The sequence below is a fragment of the Anomaloglossus baeobatrachus genome, chromosome 6, assembly GCF_048569485.1.
Source record: "Anomaloglossus baeobatrachus isolate aAnoBae1 chromosome 6, aAnoBae1.hap1, whole genome shotgun sequence".
Lineage (NCBI taxonomy): Eukaryota > Metazoa > Chordata > Amphibia > Anura > Aromobatidae > Anomaloglossus > Anomaloglossus baeobatrachus.
The window spans coordinates 674,240-690,006 of NC_134358.1; the positions used below are offsets into that span (position 1 = coordinate 674,240).

The 15,767-nt window shown below is 43.8% G+C and overlaps 1 protein-coding gene across 1 annotated transcript in view; it reads right to left on the reverse strand.

The window, feature by feature from the left end:
• Positions 1 to 15,767, reverse strand: part of LOC142243792 (ly6/PLAUR domain-containing protein 2-like) — a 71,117-nt gene that overhangs the window by 5,336 nt on the left and 50,014 nt on the right. The window contains exon 2 of the mRNA XM_075315991.1: positions 4,371 to 4,490. Coding sequence (XP_075172106.1) covers positions 4,371 to 4,490 — 120 coding nt within the window. The remainder of the gene's footprint in view (positions 1 to 4,370; positions 4,491 to 15,767) is intronic.

Here is a 15,767-nt window from a genome sequence, read left to right on the forward strand (position 1 = left end):
TAAACACACACACCCGAAAAAATCCTTTATTAGAAATAAAAACACAAACATATACCCTGGTTCACCACTTTAATCAGCCCAAAAAAGCCCTCCATGTCCGGCGTAATCCAGGATGCTCCAGCGTCGCTTCTGATCGCGCTACTCACCGCCGCTCCTCTCACCTCCATGCAGCTAATGAAGGCAATAGCGCGATCAGCTGAGCTGTCACTGAGGTTACCCGCGGCCACCGCTGGATCCACCGCTGCATCCAGTGACAGCGGGTAACCTCAGTGACAGCTCAGCTGATCGCGCTATTGCCTTCATTAGCTGCGTGGAGGTGAGAGGAGCGGCGGTGAGTAGCGCGATCAGCTGAGCTTTCACTGAGGTTACCCGCGGCCACCGCTGGATCCAGTGACAGCGGGTAACCTCAGTGACAGCTCAGCTGATCGCGCGGCTGTCTTCATTAGCTGTGTGGAGGTGACCGGAGCAGCGGCGGTGTCTTCTGCAGCTCCGGTCACCTCCATGCAGCAGCGCTGGAAGCGACGCTGGACCATCCTGGAGTACGCCGGACATGGAGGGCTTTTTTGGGCTGATTAAAGTGGTGAACCAGGGTATATGTTTGTGTTTTTATTTCTTATAAATGATTTTTCGGGTGTGTGTGTTTATTTACTGTCACTTACAGATTAATCATGGAAGGTGTCTCAGACGCCTGACATGATTAATCTAGGACTTATTGGCAGCTATGGGCTGCCAATAACTCCTTATAACCCGATTTGCCAACGCACCAGGGCAAATCGGGAAGAGCCGGGTACAGTCCCAGAACTGTCGCATATAATGTATGCGGCAATTCTGGGCGGCTGTTGGCTGATATTGTTAGGCTGGGGGGCTCCCCATAACGTGGAGCTCCCCATCCTGAGAATACCAGCCTTCAGTTGTATGGCTTTATCTGGCTGGTTTTAAAATTGGGGGGGACCGCACACCGTTTTTTTAAATTATTTAATTATTTATTTCACTACACAGTATAGACACGCCCACCGGCTGCTGTGATTGGGTGCAGTGTGACACCTGTCACTCAGCGTGGGGGCGTGTCTCACTGTAACCAATCATAGGCGCCGGTGGGCGGGGATAGCAGGGAATACGAGATTGTTTAATGGGCGGCCGGCTTTTTCAAAACAGTAAAAGCCGCCGGAGCATTGTGAACGCCGTGCAGCGCCGGGGATCGGTGAGTATATGAGAGAGGGGGATAGACTGACATGGACAGAGAGTGAGGGACAGAGATAGTGACCGACTGACAGAGATTAGTGAATGACAGACATTGTGAGGCGTTTCAGAACGCAGCTTTTCAGCTGTGCTCTGAAGCGGACCTTTTTTAAGCTGCGGTGCAGAGCGCACACAGCATCAGACACCACAATCGTATGAGGGATGTCACACGTTACAATTCACTAGGTTCGTGCAACAAAACGTTCAATTCTAGACAAAGATACGATGTGTTTGCGATCAACGGTTTTGCGTTCAATCCTGATCGCACGTAGATGTCACACGCAGACACCTCACAAACGATGCCGGATGTGCGTCACTTACAACTTGACCCCAACGACGGATTGTGAGATATATTGAAGCGTGTGTAGCGGGCTTTAGAGTCACAGATTCAGACTCAGCTACATTACCATTCTTGGCCACCAGAGGTAGCTCCACATGAGCACCCACTTGGATGACATTCACAACACCATGTAGTGTGATTGACCAGAGCATTTAAGGGGGGAAACTGCAGTATTTCAGAGCTGACAGTTTTGATACCTTTTAATTCAGCTGTAAACCACACATTCATTTAAAAAAAATACTTTTAAAAACTGTCCATTACGACACAAAAAGACATAATAAAATATTGAGCAAGTCATTTATGCTATTTGTTGTAACTTTGCAAATTTAGCCATAATTTTAATGAGCTTACCCTTCAATCGCACCTGTAAACTATGGGGAACCGCGATGGGAACGACTGTTATGATCCGGAACCATGGAAGACCACCACAAATCATTGGCAAAAAGGTGACAAGAGCGTTGGCAACTAATATGGCCGCCATCCCCTTACTAACCAACATAACTAGAAGTAGCCGAGGGGTGAACTAACATCCTGTGCACCGCGAACCCAGCCGGAGAACTAACTATCCTAAAGGTAGGAAAGATGAATAACTCTCTGCCTCAGAAAATAGACAAGAATAGCAAGCCCCCCACATTCAAAGACTGCGGTGATATAGGAAAAACACAATACACAGGTAGATGACAGGATTATGACAGGTTATGACAGGGATTATGACAGGTAGATGATAGGATTAGCTAAAGGTGAGGCCCCCGCTGACTAAAATAGGAAAGGACAGGAAAGGGACTGATGGTAGCCAGAGAAAAACCCCTACAAAATACCAACTTCCTGATAGTACATAAAGGCCCTCAGATCGCTCGATCTGAACTCCGTCCTATACCAGGTGCCCTTGTCATACCAATGAACAGAAAACAAGAATTATAACAAATTCAACAAGCCACAAACACATGGACCCAAAGGAGCTATACTCCACACAGAACTGCAGGGAGTTCCTCAACAATCCCCTGAGAGGGAAAATCCCTGGAAGGAAATAAACTGAAACCAACCACAACAAATGACAAACCCAGATAAGCAAAAGAACCAGACAATAAATAAAGAGCAAGCACTTATCTGGAGTAGATGTGGTGTAAAGCAGGATCAAGCAGGCTAAAGATACAAGGACAACTGACATCTGGCAACAGCCTGCAATCAGACCAGGACTTAAATAAGCAGAGAGTTAGCAAAGGAAACACGCACTGCACAACCCACCTGGTCTCTGTCCAAACCCTTCCTGGCCACCAGAGGGAGCCTCCCAGCAGCCAAAACATAACTAACATTCACAACACACGACATTTGCTCCTAATTATGACAACAGCTAATTGATGAGGTTGTTTTAGGATCCATTCATCTATACAGTAAAATGGCCCAGTATATTGTTTTGAGTGAAATTATATAGATGATTTTCTTTTTTTAGGCAAGGCCTTGCTTATCATTATAGTCATTTAACAATAGTTGTCTAATGTCACTTAGAATGAATTCTAGATCATTGTTATTAGAGGGGGATTAGATTAACTATAAGTACAACAAATGAATGTTACAATCAAATCAAATTGAGTTACTTTAAATTCCTCGCATGTTTTAGATAAATCCTAGTGAAAATCTTACATTTTGGAGAATAATAATTTAACCAAATCGTTTTCAGTGGTGAACATTTGTTGAAAAAAAATTAAAGCTCTTAGTTGTCTCCATTCCAACAAATATAAAAAAAAAATTCCAAAATGTTTTTGCTCCAGCAGTGAAAGAACTTTGTAAAATAATCTAAGTAACACAGATGTGTATCTGTAAATGCCCTGCATGAGGGTGTTACCAGTGCGGCGGTTGTCAGCTGTGCATTACAGCAGTGAGCGACACCAGCCCCCATCCACGCAGGTTTACCCTGTGTATGCCACTGTCGATAGCGATCATGGCACCTAAGCGGTTACACATGGAAAGGGGCTCGCACTGACACTCCATCCACACTCCCCCACAATCTATGACAGATGGGGGCTAAATGAAGCCCCCATGCACAATAGATGGAAGTCAGGCAAACCCACCACTTTTGATAATGACGGTGATTATCTGATGTGTTTGGGGCTCCTTATTCTCCTCCGAGAAATGACGTCAGGGAAGACGAGGATTGGGCCTCTGCCGCCGAGCACTCGTGCACGCGTGTGTCAGGAAAAGAGCACTGCTTCATAGTTATGTTATGATTAGAGCCAAGTCTGGCGGGATTAATCATTGCAAATCCAAGAATAAAAAAAAATGTTACAGCAAGTTAAATGGTAAAAAAGGAATTAAAAAATAAAATAAAACTTTTCCAAATAAAAATATATATAAAAAAAGTTCCCATCAATGATATGTCTACATCTTTTATAAAGCATCAATTCACACACTGCAAAAAAAATAACAAAATAACAAAAAAGCCAATTATCGAAAACAGGGAATAAAAAGTGATCAAAAAGGAGATAACTATCCCAGAGGTCATGTCCCCAACAAAATACAACGAAAAATAAAGACCTCATGGGAATATGTGTATACACGGGTATGTGGGGAGTGTGTTTATCTACGTAATGTCAAAGTTCTTATTCTGAAAAAGTCGTACAACATAAAACATAAGACATAAAACATAAGACATAAGCCCAGTGCATGAGTTTGGGGTCTGGATCCCCTCAGGCAGCGTGACCCTCGCTGATACATAATGGAGGCTCCAGAAAACACCTCGGGGGCTGGGTAGGAGATGAGGGGTGTGGAGACTTTCTGAGCGGTGGATACTCACTCACGTCTGGGCTCAGCACGGTGGTCTTGCACATGGTGTTGGCGGCGGTGCAGTTCCTCGTGTCCGTGCACTCGGAGCTCAAGGTTTTATCGGGGCAGTAGTAACACATTATGGATCCACCTAAAAAATAGAAAAGCAAAGAAATCCAAATAAAAAAGGACAAATCCTTCTGATAATATTATAATACATGCATTTACTTTACTTATAGATCATAAGTTACATGAAGGCTTTAAGTCCAGAGCTGCATTCATAATTCAGCACTTACATAATGTGTCACCTCCAGAGCTGCACATCAAATAAAGCAATAAATACTGAGGAAACATATCAAATGGCTGCAATGAAACAAAGAGTGTAAAATGTAAAGGGGTCTGAATACTTTCCATACCCACTGTATACTCTATTCACTCCCAGAGCTGCATCCATAATTCTGCAATTTCATTATTACATTCAGTGGGTATGGAAAGTATTCAGACCCCTTTAAATTTTTCCCTCTTTGTTTCATTGTGTGATTAGAGAACATGTCATTATGAAATTGCAGAATTATGGATGCAGCTCTGGGAGTGATTAGAGTACACAGTGGGTACGGAAAGTATTCAGACCCCTTTACATTTTACACTCTATGTTTCATTGCTGTCATTTTGTATTTTTTCTCAGTAATGTACTCTCTGCCCCCCCATCCCCCATCTTCCCATCCCCCGTCCTGACAGAAAAAAACCTGAAATGTAAAAATTTTTACAAATTTATTAAACAAGAAAAAATGAAATCTCACATGGTCATAAGTATTCAGCCCCTTTTCTCAGTATAACACATGGTCATAAGTATTCAGCCCCTTTGCTCAGTATATCACATGGTCATAAGTATTCAGCCCCTTTGCTCAGTATATCACATGGTCATAAGTATTCAGCCCCTTTGCTCAGTATAACACATGGTGATAAGTATTCAGCCCCTTTGCTCAGTATATCCCATGGTCATAAGTATTCAGCCCCTTTGCTCAGTATATCACATGGTCATAAGTATTCAGCCCCTTTGCTCAGTATAACACATGGTGATAAGTATTCAGCCCCTTTGTTCAGTATTGGGTAGAGGCACCCTCCCTTTTGAGCTAGTACAGCCATGAGTCTTCTTGGGATCCTGGATTTGGGGATCCTCGGCCATTCTTCTTGCAGATCCTCTCCAGTTCCGTCAGGTTGGATGGTGAACGTTGGTGGACGCCATTTTCAGGTCTCTCCAGAGATGCTCAGTTGGGTTTAGGTCAGGACTGGGGCCGGGCTGGTCAGGAATGGTCACAGAGTTGTTCTGAAGCCGCTCCTATGTTATTTTAGTTGTGTGCTTAGGGTCATTGTCTTGTTGGAAGGTGAAGCTTCGGCAAGTCTGAGGTCCAGAGCATCTGGAAGAGGTTTTCTTCCAGGATCTCTCTGTACTTGACTGCATTCATCTTTCCTTCAATTGTAACCAGTCGTCCTCTCCCTGCCCCATAGCATGATGCTGCCTCCACCATGTCTCACTGTGGGGATGGTATTGGGCAGGTGATGAGCAGTGCCTGGTTTTCTCCACACATACCGCTTAGAATTATCGCCAGAAAGTTCTATCTTCGTCTCATCAGACCAGAGAATCTTATTTCTCATAGTCTGGAGTCCTTCATGGGTTTTTTTGTAAACTCTATGTCGGCTTTCATGTGTTTTGCACTGAGGAGAGGCTTCCATCGGCCATCCTGCCATAAAGGCTCGACTGGTGGAGGCTGCAGTGATGGGTGACTTTGTGGTCTTTCTCCCATCTCCCTACTGCATCTCTGGAGCTCAGCCGCAGTGATCTTAGGGTTCTTCTTTACCTCTCACCAAGGCTCTTCTCCCATGATTGCTCAGTTTGGCTGGACGGCCGGGTCTAGAAATAGCTCTGCTGGTCCCAAACTTCTTCCATTTAAGGATTATGGAGGCCTCTGTGCTCTTAGGAACCTTGAGCACTGCAGAAATTCTTTTGTAACCTTGGCCAGATCTGTGCCTTGCCACAATTCTTTCTCTGAGCTCCTTGGGCCGTTCCTTTGACCTCATGATTGTCATTTGGTGTGACATGCAGTTTGTGAGCTGTGAGGTCTTATATAGACAGGTGTGCGCCTTCCCAAATCACGTCCTATCAGTGTAATTACATTGGACCTTAATGAAGGAGTAGAACCATCTCAAGGAGGATCACAAGGAAATGGACAGCATGTGACTTACATATGAGTGTCTGAGCAAAGGGGCTGAATACTTATTACCATGTGTTATACTGAGCAAAGGGGCTGAATACTTATCCCCATGTGATATACTGAGCAAAGAGGCTGAATACTTATCCCCATGTGATATACTGAGCAAAGGGGCTGAATACTTATCCCCATGTGATATACTGAGCAAAGAGGCTGAATACTTATCACCATGTGATATACTTATTGTTAAGGTGAACTCTTAACCAGAGATCACTAGTTGCCTACTGCCTGGCCGAATTGGTATATACCAAGTGCATGCATAAAAGAATTCACACCAGACACAGTCGGATATGAAGTCTCTTCTTGGTCACAGTAAAGATGGCACCAAACAGACTGAGGAGACTCATGCGTCCTCTGATATAGGCTAGGGGCGTACACAAGTTCAGATATGCCCATTTAGTGGGACAGTTCATGGGCTAGCGAATGGGGAGATCCGTGTTGCTGGTGATGGGCGGGTCTGACCAGTGGATGAAACCATGACGATGGGAGGGACGTCATTTAGTGGATCCATGCTGACGGTTTGGTCTGTAATGTCATCTGATCTTTGGGTTGGTCTTCTAGCTTGACCAGGGGTCTTCCCTTATATGGTGGTCTTCTTTCATCTGGACATTCCTTGCATTCCAAGCAAGGTGTGGAGAACAGGAAATGGCGGCCATCTTTATATCTGTGTCATGTGTATGATCTGAAACCTGAATTATTTAAGGCAAATCGACATATTTCCCACAATCCCTTGTCAAGAGGTTAATTAAGTATTTGATAAAAAGGTCCTCCTCAACAGTCCCCCCTAAATACTATACTTTATTAACCTTCTGACCCTACCGTGGTCCTCTAGCACATCAGCTCTAATGCTTTAACTGCAACCCTTTTTCATTTTTCTATCCGCTATACAAGCAATGCTAAGCCTTTGCCCCCGCTGGTACAGACTGCTGATCAGAGTTGATCACATCCCGCACACACAGTTCACAGAGGCACAGGTAATGTCCCAGTCCTTAGAACAGACTATTTAATGCTGAAGAGTTTACTCAGATTTTGAGATTAATCGATTAGAAAGAGTAAGGCAATTGTAAGAATAAGCTTCTTAAGGCCACTTCACACATAACGAGATCGTAAACGAGATCGTTACTACGTCACAGTTTCTGTGACGCAAGAACGACTTCAATTGCGATCTCGTCACGTTTGACACGTACCAACGATTCACCCCCTGCTGCGAAATCGCTGATCGATGCCGAACAGCTTGGGCCATTTCTGGCTCGTTGGAGTCCTGCTGGGCTGCATGAATCTGTATGTTTGACACCCTATTAACGATTTCGTTGACGACCTAGATGAGATGCACGAAGGCGTGTTGTTGCGTCCCCGTTTCCGCGCCCCTCTCTGCACCGATTTGTTAGCTCCAGGTGCAGGTGCGGCTTCGATCCGAAAAACACACCAACAAAGCGACCGGGTACAATGGACGAAGGAATCAGGGTGGAGACGCAGGTTCTATCTCAAAGCAAAGCGCAAAAGAAGTGACAAAGGGTGACGCGATCCAAAATTTAACCGCTAGATACGCCCCCAATCAGAACGCAGTATTGGCCGCCAATGAAAGCGGAGGGGGGTATGGAAAAGGCGACGCAAATGCACGCCTACGTGACTCACTGCATTTTACTACGCCCCTAATGGGATTAGAATCGTTAACATAGTTGCTGTGTGACAGGGTCCCAGCGATTTGAAAGCTCGTTATACGGGACGCATGCTCGTTCATAAACTCGTTATGTGTGACACCCAACATGCGATTTCAACAACGACTCATAAACGATCCAGAAAGTGTGACGTAGTAGCGATCTCGTTCACGATCTCGTTATGTGTGACTGGACCTTTACTGTTATGCTGCAGCTTTTAGCATTACTGTTTCTGAAAGACTGAATCTCAGTCAACATCTGAGTGCTGTCCGCGTCTTCTAGACTTTTCTACCTGAATACACCTGATTGTATCACAACACTAATGGATCTCTTCTTGTCTTGGGTCCCTAATCTACCACCAGGAGGCCTTTAACAAGATTTCCCTTATGCATGGATCTGATTACCTTCAGTAACACAGAGTAGCACTTTTACGGCTTCAAATACCAACAAATAAGACAATACCAGTTACCTGCAAGTGTATAGCTGGTGTCACACACAGCGACAACGACAACGACGTCGCTGCTACGTCACCATTTTCTGTGACGTTGCAGCGACGTCCCGTCGCTGTCGCTGTGTGTGACATTCAGCAACGACCTGGCCCCTGCTGTGAGGTCGCCGGTCGTTGCTGAATGTCCAGCTTCATTTTTTGGTCGTCACTCTCCCGCTGTGACACACACATCGCTGTGTGTGACAGCGAGAGAGCGACGAAATGAAGCGAGCAGGAGCCGGCACTGGCAGCTGCGGTAAGCTGTAACCAGCGTAAACATCGGGTAACCAAGGGAAGACCTTTCCCTGGTTACCCGATGTTTACGCTGGTTACCAGCCTCCGCCGCTCTTGCTGCCAGTGCCGGCTCCTGCACTGTGACATGTGGCTGCAGTATGCATCGGGTAATTAACCCGATGTATACTGTAGCAAGGAGAGCAAGGAGCCAGCGCTAAGCAGTGCTGCCGGCTCCCTGCTCTCTGCACTGTGACATGTAGCTGCAGCACACATCGGGTTAATTAACCCGATGTGTGCTGCAGGAGAGCAAGGAGCCAGCGCTAAGCGCGGCTCCCTGCTCTCTGCACATGTAGCACAGCGACGTTATGATCGCTGCTGCGTCGCTGTGTTTGACAGCTAAGCAGCGATCATAACAGCGACTTACAAGGTCGCTGTTACGTCACCGAAAATGGTGACGTAACAGCGACGTCGTTGTCGCTGTCGCTTAGTGTGACACCAGCTTATGTTACCCTTAAAAAGTCACTTACATCCTTAAACTAATGAGCTGGTTCAGGTCAGATAATGTTTTTTCCACCATGAGCCCTTATTTGTATAATGTTCCTGCACCCATTGTTCCCTTGGTTATGGTTATTTCCCATGTATCATCCCCAATCTAGAAATTCTCCATAAGGTTCTATGTGAGATAGTCCAGCACTATGTGTGTTGTGACCCCCATTCTGCTGGTACGATGGACTCTTTACAGCGGCTGCTGTCTCCAGATGGGTTTTCCCTCAAGCTTCATGGAAGTCGCTGTGGTTGGGAAAAGCTGGATCGGCCCATTTGATTCTGACTCATGGCTCATTCTAATGCAAAACAAGAGAATTACGACCAGAGTCCAGGGTACAAAGTGAAAAAAACTTTATTGGTAAATAGGTGCAGGGCGGCACAAACAAGTGTGGACATAGGCAATGATCTATAGCGGACTGCTGACAAGCCATAAATAATAATTACTAGTACTGGTAGCGGTTACATGTAAACCGGTATACCTATGTATGCAGTCAGATAATTAATAGTCCACCAAGGAAACTGCATGGAATACACTAAAATATAGTTGGGTCATAGACCAAAATAGCCTCCTCAGAAAACAATGGCAACCACATAGAGTATATGTAAAGTATATAAATATAAATATAAATAGCAGACAGGGTTGCACAGGGTTAGTGGAGGATTGTGGAAGAGACCCCAGCCTCCAATGATGAGGGAGACAATGACAAATGCAGTTTTACCTGAGAAGTATGGAGACCAAAGGAGCCTGCGTCCAACCCGACGGCCGTTTCGGCTGTAAAGCCTTCGTCAGGGGGCGTGGCAAGGTGAGGGGAAGTGGAAGTTAAAAAGGGGGCGTCCGCCAATCAGGGTGGATGAAAAAATTGGCGTCTCTAAGTGCGCGCGCTGTCCAGGGCAACCAGGGACGCTTAGTGCGCGCCGCATCGCTCCCTGCCTGACACTTCCGGTCACGTGACCGCCATGTGTGCGCATCACATGGCAGTCACGAGAGCGGACGTCATGCAGGGTGATACGATGCGGCGCCGCAACCACGTCCCGGCGCCCATGGCACGCATGCGCGCACATCTCACACGGCTGGAGCAATAAGGTATTTGTATAATGTTCCTGTACCCATTGTTCCCTTGGTTATGGTTATTTCCCATGTATCATCCCCAATCTAGAAATTCTCCATAAGGTTCTGTGTGAGATAGTCCAGCACTATGTGTGTTGTGACCCCCATTCTGCTGGTACGATGGACTCTTTACAGCGGCTGCTGTCTCCAGATGGGTTTTCCCTCAAGCTTCATGGAAGTCGCTGTGGTTGGGAAAAGCTGGATCGGCCCATTTGATTCTGACTCATGGCTCATTCTGACTTGTCTTTTTAGGATCACCCAGTCTCCTGGCTGGAGACCACGTGCTCCTGACACTGATTTAGGATCTGGAACTGCAGGATACACATATTTAACACACTATATAGGCAATTGTATACGGCTCGTACATCACTGGTCAGGATATCACACTGTATCTAAAGTATCTAAGAAATATAAACAAACAAAGAGTGGTTATTAATGGTGCATACTCAGATTGGACCAGGGTTACTAGTGGGGTGCCACAGGGGTCTGTATTGGGCCCCCTACTATTTAATATATTTATTAATGATCTGGTGGATGGTTTACAGAGTAAAATATCAGTATTTGCAGATGATACAAAACTATGTAAGGTAGTTAACACAAAGGAGGACAGTTTGCAACTACAGATGGATTTGAGTAAATTGGAGAATTGGGCTGAAAAATGGCAAATGAGGTTTAACACAGATAAGTGTAAGGTTCTGCACGTGGGAAGGAGAAACAGATGCTACAATTACTTACTAAATGGGAAACTGCTGGGGAAATCAGACATGGAAAAAGACTTAGGCATCTTAGTGAATAAGAATCTAAATTGGACTGCCCAGTGTCAGGCAGCAGCCACCAAAGCAAATAGGGTGATGGGATGCATTAGAAGAGGTCTGGGGGCACGAGATGAAAACATCATTCTCCCTCTGTACAAATCACTAGTCAGACCACACTTGGAGTATTGTGTGCAATTTTGGGCGCCGGTGCGGAAGAAAGACATTACTGAACTTGAAAGGGTTCAGAGGCGGGCTACTAAAATAATAAATGGAGTGGGTGCATTACAATACACGGAAAGGTTATCAAAATTAGGTCTATTTACTCTAGAAAAGAGAAGACTTAGGGGAGACCTAATAAATATGTACAAATATATCAGAGGGCTATATAGAGATCTCTCCCATGATCTGTTTGTACCAAGGACTATGACAAGAACAAGGGGGCATTCTTTTCGATTGGAGGAAAGAAAATTCCTACATCAGCATAGAAGAGGGTTCTTCACGGTAAGAGCAGTGAGGCTCTGGAACTCTCTTCCTGAGGAAGTGGTGATGGCCAACTCACTGAATGAATTTAAGAGAGGAATGGATGCATTTCTTGTTAGCAAAAGTATAGAAGGTTATAAATAGCATAATCTTACAGGTAGATAGAAGAGCGACCTAGATTATTAGAGGAATGGGGGGGGCTGCAATACCAAGACAGGTTATTACACTTGGGGTTAGTTAGTTAGGAAAAACAAAGGCTTAGGGGGATCTAATCACAATGTATAAATATATGAGGGGACAGTACAGAGACCTTTCCAAAGATCTCTTTACACCTAGGCCTGCGACTGGAACACGGGGGCATCCGCTACGTCTTGAGGAAAGAAGGTTTAATCATAATCACAGATGAGGATTCTTTACTGTACGAGCAGTGAGACTGTGGAACTCTCTGCCACATGATGTTGTAATGAGGGATTCACTAGTAAAATTTAAGCAGAGCCTGAACGCATTTCTTGAAAAATATAATATTACCAGTTATGTATATTAGATTTTATGACAGGGTATTGATCCAGGGAACTAGTCTGATTGCCGGATGTGGACGAAGGAAGGAATTTTTTTCCCCATTGGAGCTTATTTGACACATTGGGTTTTTTTTGCCTTCCTCTGGACCAACATGTTAGGCTACGGGTTGAACTAGATGGACTTAGAGTCTCCCTTCAACCTTAAAAACTATGAAACTATGAAATCACATTGTAGGTGCTAAACCAAAAATATCTTATATAAAGATCTAATTATTAAGAAAAAGGAAAATTTGTTACATGATTTGCAGCGTCCACCATTATCTTGTGGATCGTTACATGTTTATGTTATAATCATTAAAATTCCAAACAACATACACCCATGTGACTATAGACCCAATTAAATATTCCAATAAAGGAGGGGGCAGGGATTGGGGCAATAGCCCTAAACTCTCCCTACCTCGCAGCGGAGGTCGGCACCCTATAAGGCGAATTGGTGCCCCCGCTCACTGACGGCTCACCCTCCCTATCCCTACACTGCTAAGCTAATACGTGCTGCTAATGTCAGTGAGGGAATATAGAAACCATGAGATACAGGGGATAAAGAGGCGTCAATATGCAATTATATATATTCAATTCATTCCCAAAGATTACATATTCACACTCTGTATTTACATAGCTGTTTGTAGCTTAAATCAATATGATAAAGCAAATTCAAGGACCAAACCCTAAAATAAATGAAATATCTCACATGTATAACATGTACCCACTGTATAAATATAATAATAATAAGGCCAGGTAAAGTCATGAGGAGATCTCGTCCAATCACAGACCCTCCGCTGTCCAATTCACACTCAGGCTAATAAAATAAATGCATATTTGTCAGACATTTAGCTTGAAATAAGCCCAACGCATTTCTCCCCTCTTCACAATGGCAGATGGGTTCATGAGGTACTGATCTCTATAGTGACCTCTGCTATAGAATATGTACTTTTACCGCTTTTTTTAGGAACTCCATCTTTACATAGCACCAGCACCATGAGTTTTTCAGCAGTAACGCTTTCCACACTGGATATGTTTCAGAGCAGGCCTGAAAAGAAATTCACACAACACGCACAAAACTCATATAAACCTACTCATGGTAGATGTATATGACTAATCTGCAATCACCGGAGCAGTAGAGCGGATGAGGGGGGTGTTTCTATGAGGTCTTTACAGTTTTTTCTACCTTAATAGGCACACGTCTTACAAGACTGGATGTGTCTGGCCACCTGGGTACTGAAGCAGTGGTGCCGCCCATATCTTGTCCATCCCAACACCTTTGTCACATGGGTTACCTGGGCCATTATTGAGTAGAATCCTCACGGCAGAGAAAGCTTACCGCCCTTTATCCACAGACCTTCCTCCGTCACTGGCTCCCTGCGTCTCACACGCCATTCCTTGCTGAATCGCTTGTTCCTGTAAGGATTTAAGAACACAAGGAGTGACCAATGTCACGGACGACGTGACAGGAGCCACCGAGGTACTGGTACTGGTCTGCATTGGTAAAGGACTCTCAACTCTAGGCCCATTCACTGCTTCTTTGTTGTGCACCTGTGCGAGCATCTCCTCCGGCTGCTGCCTATATCCACATTTTGACTATCTTACCCCTTTCCGCTCTACAAACCACAGTGATCGCAAATCTTCAACTCGTTCTCCTATTCCGATGAGAGAGGAGTGGTTTGATTTTTATTACCTCATGTTGTGTAACCTCAGCATATCCAGTGCAGAATCAACCAGCATCTTGGTATCTGGATCCATCTACGGAAAAACTCAAAATCTGCATTAGCAATGGCCTCATCTGAGACATGTTCAAAACCTGACAATTCTTGTTACATCAGAGCAATCATGAGATAATAATAATAATAATTAATAATAATTTTATTCATTTATATAGCGCTATTAATTCCACAGCGCTTTACATACATTTGCAACACTGTCCCCATTGGGGCTCACAATCTAGAGTCCCTATCTGTATGTCTTTGGAGTGTGGGAGGAAACCGGAGTACCCGGAGGAAACCCACGCAAACACGGGGAGAACATACAAACTCCTTGCAGATGGTGTCCTTGGTGGGATTTGAACCCAGGACCCCAGCGCTGCAAGGCTGCAGTGCTAACCACTGAGCCACCGTGCCGCCCAGATATATATCTGTCTGCTGTATCCTCCTTACAGATAAAATAATATAAAGAAAACTTAATAGAAAAACTCAATCGATGAACAAATTAAAACCTTAAATAATATGTATGATTTTCCACATCATCTTCCCCCCTTTTTGAATCTATTATCCAAAACATAATTAGATTCAAAAAGTGTGTGGCCCCGGAGCTCTACATTTAGGCATAAAAGTCACATTGTATAGATTGTACCTAATCGGGAACACCAGAAATATTGTTTTTATCTGTAACTTAATAATGGAAAACCCTTTCAATGGCTTTTATAACCTTTGCTTGAACCACAGAAATCTGCATTGCAATCATTCTTTCTATAAAAAGAAAGCAGATTATTCAATACATTAAATATAAAACACAGAATTCCATAAATCATCCACATTCCTTAAAATAAATTATTGTAATTATTAATAAATATATATTAAGAATTATATTATTATTATTATTATTATTAACTATAACGTAGCACAACCTCTGGATATTGGAGGTAGGGGCGTTCATTTTTGAAACATTGAGGAGATTATCAGCATCTCTGTGATACTGTCCTATAACTTGAAGGGATAAAAGAATCTAGAACAAATAAACTGGCCATGTGGGAAAACAAAATGTTGATTTGCCATAGAAAAATTATCTAACAGACCTCTATGCTTGAAAAGCTATCAATGAATGTAAACATGTCCACAGTTAACTTTTATTTCTTTGGGATAAAATTAGTAAAATAAAACTATTGTCAATGACCTTTTTCCAATATAATTTGCAATGAATTAAATGCAGGAAGCCCCCTTTTTTTTTTTTTCCTCTTGGGCTGCTCTCACAATAGATTCCAAGGGGAGACAAAAAAAACCCTGTTCCACAAGTTTATAAGATTGCTCCTGCCCCCAAAACCAGATGGAAAGAGGCTTCTTCAGCTGCAGGAGACAAGTCAAATTTCCCTTCTTCTGTTGATTTATTTGTTTATTTTTATTTTTTAAAACATGCAACTCTCAGGATAAATCTATCAGATCCATAACGGAAATATTTATTATTTACTTCTTTATCATGACCTCTACTGCAAAGGTACGTTATTTAAAGGTTTTTTTCTAATTTTATTGCTTACTAATTAATAAGATATTCCTCCTTGTGACTGTCCTGACTCAATCCAACCTGCACACTGGATCTATATTAAGT